This window comes from Lacerta agilis, chromosome 6 (genome assembly GCF_009819535.1).
Source record: "Lacerta agilis isolate rLacAgi1 chromosome 6, rLacAgi1.pri, whole genome shotgun sequence".
Lineage (NCBI taxonomy): Eukaryota > Metazoa > Chordata > Lepidosauria > Squamata > Lacertidae > Lacerta > Lacerta agilis.
The window spans coordinates 45,933,186-45,948,423 of record NC_046317.1 but is presented as its reverse complement, the minus strand read 5'-3'; the positions used below and the strand labels follow the sequence as shown (position 1 = coordinate 45,948,423).

Below are 15,238 nucleotides of genomic sequence, written 5' to 3'. Positions count from 1 at the left end.
TCAGATAAACTTGGTTTGATCACGTGGAGGGTAGTTCCAGTCATTCTGTAGGTCAGGTGATTCCCGGTCGCGTTTGGTCGGTGCTGAGGACTCGCCGCCGCCGCCGCCGCCGCCATGTCCGGGCTCGCGCTGCTGTATTCGGGACTGGGGCTGACCGCGGCCGCCACCATCACCGGCATCGGTTAGTGCTTTGAACGGGGAATTGGGAGCGCCGCTGCGAGGGCCAACGCCGCTTTGCCGAACTCCTCGTCTCCCCTCCCTTCGCCGGGGCTGTGTGCGGTTATACGCAAAGGAAATGGCTGTGGCCTGTGGGAAATGGCTTGTCGTGGGCAGGCGCGGGGCGCAGGGCGGGAGAGAGCACACCTGGGGCGCTGGGGTGGGATGCCGCCCTCCAGGCTCAGCGAATGTTTTTGGGTGCTTCTTGATCCGCGGTGCTGCCTTGCCCTACCCTAGTTGGTCCGTCAGACTGTTATCTGAGCTGGGGGGCGAGGCGACATCCCTACAGAGGGGAGACTCGCATCCTCCTGCTTGCGCGGGGAGACCCGTTTTGTCTTCAGGGGGTGGTCCGGAAGATACTGTACTTTGTTCTCCTTGTCCTTGACCTTCTCATAGGGAAGGTTTCCGGAGGGGCCCGCGCATGTGGGTTTCCCACGGCAGGCCCACCTCTTGTTCTCCACATCCTTCGTCTCAAAAATAAAAATAGTTTAAGAGACGACTCCACACTTCCACCATACAGTATTGGGCTCGGTGGTGCTCAGTTTGCTTCCTGATCTGTGAAAGCAGTGAAAAGGCGAGGGGTGGGGAAAGGCTTTCTTAATGGCTGCTCAGTGCTTGCTGTGAATTTTGATGCTGTGCACACCAATGGCATTTTGATGTCTGAAAGTAAATCAAAAGAAGTGCATTTGGAGGAACTTTCTAAAAGTGCAGTGTCGTTTCCTTTTCTTGCATGGTGAAGTTTGAGCATGGACTTCCTCTTACTAGAGGGTGTAGCCTTGGAACCAGGGGACCTGTGGCAGAGTCTGAAGCTGCTGTCCCTTGGTTATCTTTGGTATAAAAGCAATTGCACTTTAATGAACTCCTGACTAGCTGCGTAAATGTTTATACATTTGCAGGATTACTGGGTCTTAATGTTGATATATATCTTTTCCCTCACCACCAAACATTGGTTTCATTGTTAATCATGGTTTCGTTGTTAACCATCCTAGCGTTGGTAAGAAGTTCTGCATGTGCAGATCTATGAAGGAGACTTGGCTCACCAATAGCCTGGATTCATTCTTGCTGGAGAGATCTTTGCATTTTCTGGTAGTCTCTACATTTGTTCAGGTGATACATTTGTTCTTGGTGAGCCCATGCAGGTATGCTGCATCCTTATTCTAAACAAGGAGCAGTTCAGAAAGTCCTCCATCATATGAGTTGAATCATATATTTGTTCTTGTGTTGTGTGGTTGCAATTTATTGGGAACCAAAAAAGCATTAACACTGTTGGGGAAAACATGATAAACCATGCAAAGGGTGTTCAGTGGACTCTTCCCCGCCCCCTTCGGTTTGTTTTGTCCACAAGCTTTGGAGCAGTTGTCCTACAACAGTCCTGTCCCAGCTCTCTGGAAGCTGTTGGTGGCTTCAACTGGATTAGCCCAGCTGATTTGGTTAAGACTTCACCAGTCAGGGTTGAGGAATGACAAACAGCAAACTAAGCTCTGACCTTCTGATTCAAACTCAGTTCCTTTAAGGTCATTTTACCAGCTGGACACAGACTGTGCTTAGAAGCAGAGAGTTTCTTACTGGTTCCTGTAGGGACTAAGCAGTTTGCTCAGGTGTCCCACTCTACTTAAACAGTACTCCATTTCCTTTTCTCCTTCTTCCTTATATCTTATTTGCAGCCAGGGTTCTTCTGCCCCCCCCCCCTTTTTTGGCTACTTTTCCAGTGGTAAGTGTGACTCTTGTTTCCTCTTTCAGATCAGCATGGATGAGAAGAACAGAACTTCTCCTTTTCTAGCCATGATTACTACAGCTGTACCAGGGAGGAAGTTAACATTTTCCTTTCTTTTCAGTAGGATGTGAGCATAGATTCCTCATGGTGGGTCCCTGAGTATCTGCCTGTCTTGGCCTCTGTGGACCCTGAACCAAGCATGATTCTGTTATAACTTTGGGACATTCATGCATCTGAGCTAGGGTTTGTCAGACTGGTGGCTGGGGACTGTGGGCAGAAAGGAATGTGCTCCAAGTCATAAGACGTCTGTCCCATAATGTGAGAAGTTATTTGACCTATAGATGGGCTACAGAGGTAGAAATATCTTACCCCATCCCAATATATATCTGGAAGGGACAGTGAAGATCTCTTTCCTATAACAGTACTTTAGTGTTCTGCCTCATGACTAAACTTATTGGAGAGGAAGCAGAGCAGAGCACCACTTGAATGAATAAATGATGTATGTAACCGTACTCAGGGGGGGGGGGGGTCATTTGACCTTGCTACTATAGGGAAGAAGCAGTGTGATGAAAGGAGGTTTATTCACTGTGCTGTCTCTTCTTTTTTATGGTAGCTTTGGGCAACTGTTGCAAAACAGTCACTTAACTTCTCAAATGTGATCAAATGATTAATAACTTTGAAGAGTCTTAAAGGTTTCGGATCTTAACCTTTAGGATCACAATCTTAAATGTGAAGGATTTACTGAAAAATTATTCTCTAGGTTTTATGCACAAAACACCATTACATTTTTCTTTTTTAATCATTGTTAAACGATTAATAATATCAGTTGTACAGGCCAGTTCTCAAAGCATCAGCAGAATCATGGCTTCATTGGTCAGTTTGCTGTTGTGCCAACTCTACTTTGTGTAATAAACTACACTTAACCTGGTTTTCCATAGTGTCCCCTAACAATTTTGGGACTTTGTATGGGTTGTCAGGGGGGGGAGTTAATTTCCCCCAAATTTAGCTTTAAAAACCTTTTACATGCACTGCATACAAGGGTGTCACTCATGTCTTCTGGCAAGATGATGAACCATTTGGTCTTGGACTTACAGAGGTAGGATAGACAATGAATATTTCCAAGGTTTGTGTTGCTTTTTATACTATCTGGCCCAAATTTTAAGAGGGCTCCTGTACCTCTAGGAGTTTTACAGAAAGTAGTGTATTTTCATCAATTTGCTGCAGCACTGCATTGGGTAAAACAACTCTGAAAAAATGCTACCAGTATCCTGAAATAACGCATTCCAAAATAGGATTGGGCCTGAAAGTGGTACCGGTAGTTTGCTTCCTTTCTTTGCAATTGCATATTCCATTCTTGCTATGTGTTACATGCTTGTAATAGAAAGCAAGGAGGGGGAAAGTGAATGACTACTATTGCAAGGGTAAAAAACATTAATTGTGACACTTCAAGCAAGAGACAAAAATCTGGAGCTGGTCCTATTGGAAGTAACATATCAAGATCAGCATTGTGGATCTGAAAAGTAGAGACCAGAACTCTGGGTGGGAATCTTTCGCCCACTTCCTGTTAGGCCTCACAGGGTGCCATGGAATTTTCTCCCCTTCTGAAAGTATAGAAAGAGACTCTCCAGTCTACTGAGTGTATTTTCTACTGCTTATAGTACAAATTGATTTGGAATATAGAGAGGGATTGTCCTAGCCAGTATCCACTGAGAAAGCAATGAACAAATCCGCATAAGGACAGGAAGCTTCTTTTGCCAGTTTACTGCACACTTTTCTTGTGAAGAAAAGTAGAGGTGTCCTTGGGGTTCATTTTTGGCCCTTGGGTTCTCCTGCAGCATGTAAAGAAGATCCTTGAAGCAGTGTGAGTAAACTACCATTCAGCTGTGCTTTGTCTTATTGTGCCTTTCCATTCCTGTATTCCTCCATTGTTGGGATGCCTTCAAATACCGGATTGCTGACTTCAAAGTTCACATTGTCTACTGTTTCTGAATGATGCTCTTGTAGTAAATGAGGGCAGCTAGAATTACTGATATGTTTTCCTAATTCCTACCATGTTGTAAAGACTTGGGATGGATTACAAGAATTCCTCTGTTTTAGTAGGGTTCTTGCACTCAGTGGGATATGCCAAGGTTGCCCACCATCCCTAGGATGTTTGAATTAATGCTGCTTAGCATGAAGCCATTGGTAAAGAGAATTTTGAGCTAATATTTGCCAGATTTAAAATTTACTTGTAAATCAGTATGCATTAAAATATAGCATTGATATAATAAAATAAAAAATAGCTATATTTTATGCAATAAATTATTATAACCAGAGAAAAAGCTTTACTTAATGCTAGTTGATCTAATTTTCTACATTACCAAAGGGGGACCATAAGTTCTCAAATTGTCCCATTTCTTTGTCTACTTTTGCTTAATTGTACTATTTCTCTTTAATTTCATTACTGTAGCATGATACCAAATTCTATCAAACCATTCTCATTCTGTTGAAATGATTGGAATATACCATTTCACTTCCAAAATATATATTTTGGCAGCAGCTAATAAAACCCAAATAAATTTCCATGTTCTAATCTCACATCTTCATTAGGATATTCCAGAAAAATTATTAGCAGGTTTATAAGTATGTAATATGCAAATATAATAATATAAATGCATCTAGTGGTCTTTCCCACCAAATTCCTAATTTTGTCTCATAGACATTAATATAGCCCGCAACTGTTTCCCCACATTTCCAACATATTCCACTAACACCTTGTTGTGTCTTGGGTTATATGTTTGGTGAATAGTAGAATATAATTTGATGTTTGTGGTGTCTTTTCTTAAAATATATTGAACTGAATATAATGTGGAGCTTTGGGCAGTGATGTTATTAACACAACACCAAGCTGTATATGTTGTTAACTAAATGAACAGGTGCTACTATGTGGGGCAGCCCTACCTCTATTAGACAGGAGTGACAGTCACTGCATCAAACTAGTTACCGCTAGGTGTCTAAAAGTACCCTTAAACCCTGTCTTATTTTTCGACAGGCAGGTTTTTCTGGAGAGGAAGGCTCTAGCTATGCTTTTTGATATTTTGTAACCAGTACTGTAGTGTGGATCTTCCAGAAATTTTTGAATTAGATACCTTTCTGGAAAACTTTCTTATGCTATTAGGCTAATTTACACTGGAGATAATTCAGTTTGTGTTGGAAACTTTTATTACACTCCCAATTTAGCATGTTCATTTTTCTAATATTTTGTAAACAAAGCAAAAAAAACTTGGGCATTGGCAAGCCTGCCTGTGTTTACAGTTTGCATCCAACTTACAAAATGGGGGCAGGGGTTTGACGGAAAAATAAATCACTGGTAAATTTTCCATTCCACATCTTGGTTTGTAACTGCTGGGTTTGACTACTTTTTGTAAAGAAGACTGCATAGTGCAGTTAATACAAAATGCCACCTCTTTCAAAATGGCAACGGGTTATACCTTATGTTAACTCTCTCAGTGTTGGTGGCATGGCTTGGCGAGGAAGGGTGCTATGCCTCACTCCCCTCTTTTCCAACCTTCACTTGGGTTGCCCCAAAAGAACACTTTGCCTTCATGGAGCCCCGCTCCCCACCCCTTGTGCATAGTCTATTAACTTGCACAGCATACAGATTTGAATATTTTCTGCTCCTAGTTCTTACCTAAGTGTCAGGAAGAGTGTAACTCTCCCTGGGTGTAGGGTGTATATGCCCATTATCTCTATCTCCAGTGTTGCTTTCAAAGCCTGCATTTGCAGGGAAAGGCAGCAGGCTGTCGGCTCCTGGTGCCAATTTTTTCTGAGATCAGAGTCTGCTGCTACTGAGTGAAGGGTCTGGAGCTGGCAGTGCCTGGGGCTTAAAGCTGTTGCTTGGAGCAGGCTGCACACCTGTGAGCAGATAGGCTTCTGGTCACGGGGATGTGAATATGACCCTGATGAGCTCTGAGCCATTGAATAGAGTCTCCAGTTGCCTGACCCACTTTCTTCCGCTTCCCCATACATGGTTAATTCTACCAGACTTGTTTTTGGGTGGTGTATTATATCTACAATGTCTACTGATAGGGACTTCACACCCTCTGTTGAACTGCCTTGTTGTCTAACACTTCCTAATGTCAACGCTATTTTTTAAAAATAGATCAAAGGGTCACGTACTGTACTTGCATTCTCTCTTTAGTTATTCTCCATGGGAGCCAGTCTATCCTTTCTTCCCCAGTTCTGTGGCTCACTTGTTCTCTATCCAGCCCCATGATGCTCTGTTTCTGCAGCCTTGCTCTTTCTTTCTCAGCTCCTTCCCACCTCTGTGTCTGTCTGTGTCTTTTTTCAAATTGTCAGGCTCACAGTAGGATAGTTCTGCCTGGACCTGGCAAGTGGAACATTTGCATCCTGTGACTGCCCCATCATATTCTATTCATATATCCTGAAATACAGTTCCCATCAACATGTCATTGACTCATCTTCTTCCACTCTGCTTCCCAGTCTGAGGTTGTGCAGGTGATTTTCCCTTCTTGTCTGTAGTATGTGGTGCTGCTAACTTTTTCACAGCTGGTTTTCTTCCCCATGCGTGTTCTTCATCTGGCCCTTTAAAAGGAGGAAATAGTTTTTGGATGAAAAAAGGCTCCTAGAGCCAGGATTGCTATGGATGTGAAGGTATAGCATTGTTGCTTATCTAAGAATGAAAGCTGCTGGGGATCCTTTTGGTATTGTTATTAATAATAATAATAATAATAATAATAATAACTGTTTTAATTTTGTATGGATAAATGTTTTTTTCTGACTAACGGTCGAATAAAGAATGATGATGATGAATAATAATAATAACATTTCATTTATCGGTCACTTTATGCAATAAAAAGTCTCAAAGCAACTTGACAAAGTAAATTACAACACATAAAAACCATTTAAAGCCAGAAAAGTTTTAAACAGCGAGAATATATAGTACATAAAATGAACATTCATCAACAAATTAATAAGGACCAAGTCCTATCCACCCCATTAAAAGATGGGCACCACCATAGGAGGCAACATTAATTAACCAAAGGTCTTGGCTTGCTAGGCCTAAAAACTGACAAAGATGGTGACAGGCGCATCTCCCTAAAAAGAGCATTCCACAGGTGAGGTGGTAGGGAACATCACATAAAAGAGTGACTGATTATACAAAGACTTCATGAATAACTTTGCTTATTTGGGTTGGTCACGAGTAGTGTCACAGATGGATGTGCTTCAGACTGCAGCAATTAGATAACTTTTTTTCATAGCAATGTCCATTAGGGCTACCACAAAGGGGCTATGCCCTTCCAGTTAGCTGTGTGAACATGGGCATTTTATTTTTTATACATAAACTTAATATTTCAATGAATATTAAACTAAGAAAGATTTTCATTTATACCTACAGAAAAATTGTAGTGGGGCAGAAAAGCGTTTCCATTACTGCACACAGTAAAATTGGAAAATCTATAGATTTATAGATTCATTAAGCATTATATTAAATCACCCTGCTCCATATTTATTTTAGAAATTATATTGTTTCTCCTGAAAGCCAACATTTTGGCTAGATAAGATGGTTCCCAGTCTGTCACTGATCCTTCCCTGATGATATACCAGTAGATTGTGCTTCCCATTGTTTGGCATAAATCAACTGTGCAGCAACCAATAAATTTGAAATCAGCTCATGCAATCTTTCACATATTCTTCTGTTACAAAATTCAAAAGAAGGAGGATCAAATAGCAGCTATATTTCATTTTATCAGTCCCACTAGCATTTCCCAAATCCTCTAGTTCTTATACAATTCCACTACCTGCAGAGAAAATGTTTTTTTTCTGATGCTAAAAGGTCCCCAGTATCTGGTTTACACATTTCTGTGGCATAAGATGCCACTGAATTGCCATGTTATAGCAGTTTCCCCTTAAATTCAACGAAAACACTGACCTTTTTGTAAATAAAAATGTCTGTACTTCCACAGAATTTTTGTAAGTTTCTTTTTCAGTTTGTCATAAAATAATTTGACTATATGCACTAATGAAAGATGATACTAGGGTAGTTGGTTTTTTAACCTGAGTTCACAGCCATTATCTCTCTGAACATTGCATTTTCTTTTTGTACAGTAGAGTCAAATTATGAATATAGGGATAAAAGGCCATATTCTCTGCCTCCAAAATACCTGTGACTTCTTTATAGGCTATCATAGGAGATCTACCTTATAATTTTCCAGTAAACTGAAACTTTCTAAATATTGAGAAAGATAAAGATCTGAATAACTTGCTACCCAAGCCAGTGTGTTATATCAGCAGCTGTTGTTTGGATTTTGAGGATAGATATAGACAATGATACTTTAATGATAGGTGGAATGGCTGCATCTCTCTTTTGAGTTTTTCTATAACTGCCAATTGTGCCATTAGGAAGTTTCCATCATAGCTACACAGAACATCCTGCCCATACATTGGTGGCTGTTATCTCGCCTTTGACTGAGCCTGGCTTCTGCATGGGGCTGGCAGAAGTCAAAAGTGATTGTTTGAGATCCAAGGTGTTGTATTCCTATGTGGGTCAGTGCTGCAGCACTCAGAAGATAAAAAGTGAGGTAGCCAGTATGGTACCTCACGTGTTATTTTTGCACTACTGACTGGAGATGATGAGAACTGGAGTTGTGCAGCATCTAGAGGATGCTCGCATTGGCTACCCTGGAACAGAGAGGGGCAAGACTTCCTGTTAGTGCTGAAAGGATTAAAAAAAAAGTTTGCTAGAAGGAAGCCTGTAGGATAGGAGTCCTTTTCTAGCACTGTCTCTTATTTCTAGTATGTAGTGACCTTTTGGGTCTTGTTAAACAGAGCACAACAGAAAGGCATAAGTGATAGTTTCCCCATGAAAGAGGTGATTTGGAAAGGGGCAATTTGTGGTGTAAGCTGTATGAAGACTATATAAAGCCCACCCCCTTTCTGCTCTCCCTGTGGGGGGTTCAGCACCGCTGGCAAGGTGTGAGCATCACAGATTGAGCTTTGAGGAGTCCAAGACAAAAGGCGGAATCATTCTGTGTTTCTTTTGTTTTTCAGGAATCTGCTACACAATATTTGACCTTGGCTTCCGTTTCGATATAGCATGGTAAGATGGCACTTTTTCCTAGAGGCTGGGGTTGGAGTAGCATGGGGAACAGTGGCTTATTGGTGTTTTCAGCAATATTTGGGGAAGAGAGCATGAGGAAAAGCAGTAATTTGCCTTCGCGTTTTCTTTTCCATGCGTGTGAATTACTACTGAAAGCCCAACAGTGCTCTGCTCCAGTATTGATGGCAGTGTCCCATTTCACTAGTCGATGCTGCTAATTGCCTCATTTTGCCTGCAGGTCAGCTGGCTGCCTCTCCTCTTCCCCTGCAAGCCACTTGTCCCTGTGCTTAGCTAGGTTACAGGCCCTGTGCTGCTCAGATTCTGTTGGCACATCCGTACACGCATCTTGAACGTTTTTTTGAGCACTTTTTTCTGTGTTCCTGGACTATTGCTTGGGCCTGAAAATGGATGCTTCTTCATGCACCCACCAGTCTTAATGGTATAGGATTAGTAGTATGGTATAGGATTAGAGGACTTGCCGTGACCCATATCCTGCTTTGCTAGTCCTAGAGCTGCCCGAAGAGTGCTGTATTGAACAGCATCTTAAGCAAGTCTCTAGCTCACCCTGCTTTCATGGACCTCCTTTCCTAGTGTTGCTTGGGTTCAGCACAACTTTTCTACAGTGTTATTTTGTAACCCAAATTATAACAAATAACACCTTTTCTAATGGGTTATGAAGTCTCCTAGTTACTGTTGAAGAGGCAAGGCCTTCTGGCTGCCACCCTGGGCAGCAGATGTTAGCTCTCTTTTACCACTTACCAATTGTGTAGGATGGGTAGACTGACCTGACCAAGTTCTGTCCAGAAATGGGATGGATTGGTTTGACTAGGGCTGCTTCTTCCCTGCGGGAGCTATGACTTGATGCTATGATGGAGAAAGGAATAGAGTATTCATAAGGTAATTCCTCTATGTACAGGTTCCTGACAGAGACCTCGCCGTTCTTGTGGTCCAACCTGGGCATTGGGCTGGCCATCTCATTGTCAGTGGTGGGTGCTGCCTGGTGAGTACTTCATCTCTCCCAGCCCCTAGCAATCTGTTAATGGACATTATTCCTTAGCCAATACTGCTGAGCCCTACTTTGGGCTTCCATTTTTGGGGGTTAGTCCCAAGGCACAATCTGAGGGCACATGATGCAGCCACTTCACCAAAGGTCTGTGTCTGGTCGGTGCCTGGAGGGAGATCCCCAGACTCTGCCTGAACCCTGGGATTGTCATCTGAGACCCTTTTCTGCCTGATGCATCAAAGGCAGACTCAAAGAGTGGTGATGAGAGAAAATGGCTTTTTTATTGTAGCTCCCCATCTATGGAGCATGGCAGCAATTCTGTCATAGTTCAAGTACCAGACAGATACAATTTTGTTTCCCTGGGCATTTGGGAAGCACCAATGATTGGATATTCCCCTTACTCTGCCTGCATTTTTAATATGCTTGTGTGGTTTCATTACTGTATTCTATTATTGATGTAAATCACCCTGGGACTTTTGGGATTCAATAAACCTCACCTAGCTTCACGTACACCACCTTGACTTCTATGATGGAAGAAAATCAGGATATAAGTGTACTTAAATAAATGTAGTGCTGGGCATTAATGAATAAATAAAATGATTTTGGCAGGGTGCAATCTAAGCAAGCCATTCCTCCCCTTTGCTGCCTATGAAGTACCACTCCTCTAACTGCTTCTGTAACTATTTTTTCAGGGGCATTTACATTACTGGATCCAGCATCCTCGGCGGTGGTGTCAAAGCACCTAGGATCAAAACCAAAAATCTGGTCAGGTGAGAGGACCCCCTTGTTCAGCATATATTCCACAGGTATAGGTACTACAAAAGTCCAAGAGCTCACTCGTCCATCCTTGATATGCCTTGTTTCCTGCTGCACAGATTTTAAAAATTGTACATCCCTGAATTGGCTTCTATGTACCCTAAAATCCTTGTGAGAGCTAGGCATTGAGTTTGATCTAGCACAGGTGTGGGGACCCTCAATGCTTGCAGGGCAAAAGATGAACTGGGCACAGCAAAATACAAAGGAAAAGCAAATAAATAAAATCCCCTCTAGTGCAGTACATTACCTGTTCCTCACCCCTGGCTTAATGGGTGGGGTGTGAGAATAGGAGTGTGAGGACCTTGTGGAAGGATCTGCTTTGGGCCAGGCTTTGCCTATGCTCAGAAACAAGTGTCAAGCAAAGACTTTAAACAAATGAATCAGCTTTCCTTTTGGGGGAACAAGGTGTGCTTTGAAACTTGCTGCTTCCTTGGTTGTCTGGTCCTTCTCAGGCTGCTGCCTCATCTGCAAGGTTACCACCTCGTTCCTAGTTAGCCAGGGGAAGGAAGGAGGTGGTTGGGAAGCCAAGAAGGGTGCCCAGAGGTAGATGTGCCGTTGGAGGCCAGCCCATTCCTCCCTCTCTCGTTCCCTGGTCCCATGCCCACATTGTCAGCCTTGAGAAGTTGCAGCTGCTAATCTATGTTTTCTCCTGGCAGCATCATCTTTTGTGAAGCTGTGGCCATCTATGGAATCATCATGGCCATCGTTATCACCAACATGGCTGAGGTAATGGGGGGGGGCACGGTTGTGTGCCAAGTCTAGCTCTTGGCCATGCTCCACGGTGTCTGATTTGAAGGGAGCTGAGCTGTTGCCAAACAGAGGAGGGCAAAGAAGGTAATCAGAGAGGTATTGATGGAGTCCAGGCAACTGTGGAGCCAAGTGCTATGCTGGGTAGAAGCCCAGTTGCAGGAGGCAATCCTGGCTCATGCCTTTGAGCAAAAGTTTTCTATCCTTGTAGGGGAGAACAAGACCTGACTAATTGCTCTTGAAGCAGGGGCTAGTATTGACACAGAGCAATAGGGAGAAAGAGGAGTTATTTTCACCTGGGATAAATCCCACTACTGAGCCATAGATTGCCCAAGACCTTGGAGCAAGGTTAACCTGCCCCTGGCAGATGTTTAGAGTTATGAGCTCATGAGGAATGAGGCACCTCAGTGGGCCGCAGTCCTCTCAGCTCCCTCTTCCCCTGCAGTAATTCTGAAAAGGGTACGAGTTTCTTTCAACTCAAGTCTGGATAGTTCCTATCTACAGTGACGTGCCTTAATGCCACATCTAATGTCTTTGTCAGAGAGTTGCTTATTAAAATCCTTCCTTTCCTTACAGCAATTTACGGGCAGAACCCCTAAGGAGATTGGCCCCCAGAACTACCATGCAGGTAGGCTGGGTTTGTGGGGACTGGGGATAGGCAGGCAGAATGGTTCTTGCCCTTGCGATATCATCAGGCGCCCCTTGTTACGTAGGAGACCTAGGAAGCTGCCTTATAGCAAGTCCATCAAGGCCAGTGTTCTTGACACTGACTGGCAGCAGCTTCTCAGGGGCTGCCAGCCCTACTTAGATGCATCAAATATTGAACCTGGAACCTGCTCTACCTCTGAGCTGCAGCCCTTCCCTAGTTGAATTGTGTCTCGGCACAAGTTCAGCTGCAGTAGGATAGCTTTTTTCATAGGCCACCAAACATTGTCTGATAAGCAGGGGGTATATGTATTATCTCTAGTTGGTTTTCTGGCTTTGCAAAGCTCCCTACTGCCATGTTGCAGTATCTGATGTGCCAACTATATCTGTGCTGTCACCCTGGGGTGGTGGGTATATCGTCTTTTGTCATCACAGAAGAGACCGACACATCTTGACATGTTTTCTGGCAGTAGCTGTCCTCTTGGATGCCTATAGTTGCGATGCTATTCTTGTGGCATGCCACAGATGCAAGCCTGAGTGAGGTGTGAGCTGCGCCAAGATGCTGTCTTTGTCTGTATCCTGTCCCAAAGTCTTTAGAATTGTGGCATCTAATACCACCCTGTGGCCTGGGAGGCTTTCTAGTGCTCAATCAATCAATAAATACCATATAGCCATTGTTCTGGTTAGGTGGTGTTACTGTCACCACTCTTTGCTCTGCTGCATTTCCCCTGAGTGACCTTTAAACTTTGTAAATCTGAACACAGTAGTCTGGTTCATGATTAAGGTATGGTGAGGGAGGGTGACAGGGAAAGCTTTCTCCAATAAATAAGGAGCCCTTGCACCAGAGTTCCACTAAATTCCTAAGAACTGGTTTATTTTATTTGTGGATTAAAAGGTTTGCATATAGAAAACAAGGGATAATATACATAACATGCACCTTTTCTTCATAAGCAAGGGCAGAAGGAAAAATCATTTTGTGTGTGAGTTTGGGGGGGGGGAATAGTTACAATTTCTTGTTACCTTATTTCCATCTGCAGATAATTTCAGGCCTAGCACAGGTATATGCATAACAAGGACAGGCTTAGAAGAAAACATAAGGGCCTTCATCCTAACAGTCAGTCTCAGAGGCCAGTCTGTCAGGCCTGCAGTGATCATCAACTGAAAATATAACTGGGTGCCGCCCATTCCTAATACTCTTTCCTCCCATAGGTTACTCCATGTTTGGGGCAGGCTTGACTGTGGGCCTCTCCAATCTCTTCTGTGGTATATGTGTGGGCATTGTGGGCAGTGGTGCAGCATTGGCAGATGCCCAGAATGCCAGCCTCTTTGTCAAGATCCTCATCGTGGAAATCTTTGGCAGTGCCATCGGACTCTTTGGAGTCATCGTGGCTATCCTGCAGGTGAGTCCCTACGGCCTTGCTATCCCCAGACAGTCTTGCCCATTCCCACCTCCTAAGCAGAGGTAGAAGGAAAAATTTAGAGAGGATGAAGGTTTGGAAATGCCAGTAGTCATGCCTAGACTGTTCTCTGCAGATTAGCAAAACAAAAAAGAATTTCAAAACTGATTTGTTCTTTCAAATGGGCTCTCATCTACTCTTAAGTTGTGTTGCACCCAGTATTTACTAGTTTGGTAGGTTAGGTAGTTATCTAATGGTGCTGGTGTTGCTTTAGGAAACCCCCAAGCCAACCCTACTTCAGGGCAAGGAAGAGGCAAGGTCTTTAATGTGTGTGTTTGGCTCAACCTTCAGCCTTCTTCAATGACAATGAGCTTCCAGGTCACATAAGATCCACTGTGGCCCTGTCTCTTCAGCCTCCCTCTCCACAACTATTGCCCCTGGCTTTTGTCTGCTGCTCTGTGCACTTGTCCTGAACAGCCATATTTCCTCATGATCATGTACACTCAGGTGGATGCATTTGCAGTGTTTAAAAGGTACAACATGCGACAAATATGATAGCATGCCCAGTTTGCATTTCACAGTCCGTAATTGGTAGTTAATGGTTTACTGTGAAGGCACAGAAGGCTCACAATTTGCTCCTCCCTTCTAGTCAGCAGGAGCAACAAACCACCATTCCTGGCCTAGGGGTTGCTGTTTGTTTCACTCCAAACACTCTTAAGCCAAGAACAAATCCTGGCACTATTCTTGGCGATAGTGGGGGTACGTAGGGGAGCTTAATTCATGGCGCGTGTGTGTTCTTACCTTCTTTCCTTTTTGTCTTTTGCAGGTGTCTAAAGTGAAAATGGGCGACTAAGCCCTTTGCCACCAGCCTGTCTGCCAGCTGCAGACTCTGTACATATTTATTTAATGTCTTCTGTTGGCTTGGGATGGAGCTTGGTGTATAAATTTATTCCCGTGATCTTACCCTGCGATGCCATGGAAGAACCTGACCAATTGATGTGTGTGTGAGAAAGAATCTGTCCTCCTTTCCTTCCATCCTTTCCTGCTCCACTTCCCCTGAAGAATGGGGCTGGATGGACCTAGGAGAAGGAGCCTAGAGTCTTCCAGCCCTTGTACTCTTTATGGCAATCACTGCCAACAGCAATGCCATGTTCTGTGAAATAAACTCATCCGTGTCCCAAGTAGTTTCCCTTCCTTGTGCGCCCCGTGCTGCTGTGCCCCTCCTGCTACCCCAGCTCCTGCTGCCTCTGACAGTCCACATTTTCTGGAACAGCCAGTGGTACTGGCTGAAGCTTTGGCTCTGCAGGCTATGGGAGGTGCCCTCCTAGGCACATTTGTTCCATACTGAAGGGGTGCATAGGAGCTAAAAGTTGTGGTTGGTTTTTTTTTTTTTTTTTTGTTCCCTGAAACTTCACAAATGATTGGTTAATTAAAACTAATTATGGGAAATGTCTTGTACTGTGATTAATAGTTGCTGTTTCTCTGTAGTGTGCCCGCTGTTCATCAAACTGCTCAGTGCAGGGGTGGGCAAACTTCAGGCTTATCTGATTGTCTTTGTTTTTTTAACTGGAATCCAAAATCTACTAACCAGGGGCAAAATA

The 15,238-nt window shown here is 43.5% G+C and overlaps 1 protein-coding gene across 1 annotated transcript; it reads left to right on the top strand.

Moving 5' to 3' along the window:
• Window positions 1-53: 53 nt before the first annotated feature.
• On the top strand, window positions 54-14,818 carry ATP6V0B (ATPase H+ transporting V0 subunit b). The gene is made up of 8 exons (XM_033152349.1): window positions 54-181; window positions 8,981-9,029; window positions 9,946-10,029; window positions 10,725-10,802; window positions 11,505-11,574; window positions 12,172-12,223; window positions 13,450-13,640; window positions 14,464-14,818. The coding sequence occupies exons 1-8, from the start codon at window positions 115-117 to the stop codon at window positions 14,488-14,490; spliced, it is 618 nt and encodes a 205-aa protein (XP_033008240.1). The 5' UTR covers window positions 54-114; the 3' UTR covers window positions 14,491-14,818.
• Window positions 14,819-15,238: the final 420 nt, after the last annotated feature.

What these genes read in the sequence shown, in the direction of transcription:
- ATP6V0B (XM_033152349.1), top strand. Translation starts at nt 115, where the DNA reads ATGTCCGGGCTCGCGCTGCTGTATTCGGGACTGGGGCTGACCGCGGCC. An exon ending in TTCCGTTTCGATATAGCATG is followed by an intron (nt 9,030 to 9,945) that starts GTAAGATGGCAC and finishes CTCTATGTACAG; the next exon opens with GTTCCTGACAGAGACCTCGC. An exon ending in CCCCCAGAACTACCATGCAG is followed by an intron (nt 12,224 to 13,449) that starts GTAGGCTGGGTT and finishes TTCCTCCCATAG; the next exon opens with GTTACTCCATGTTTGGGGCA.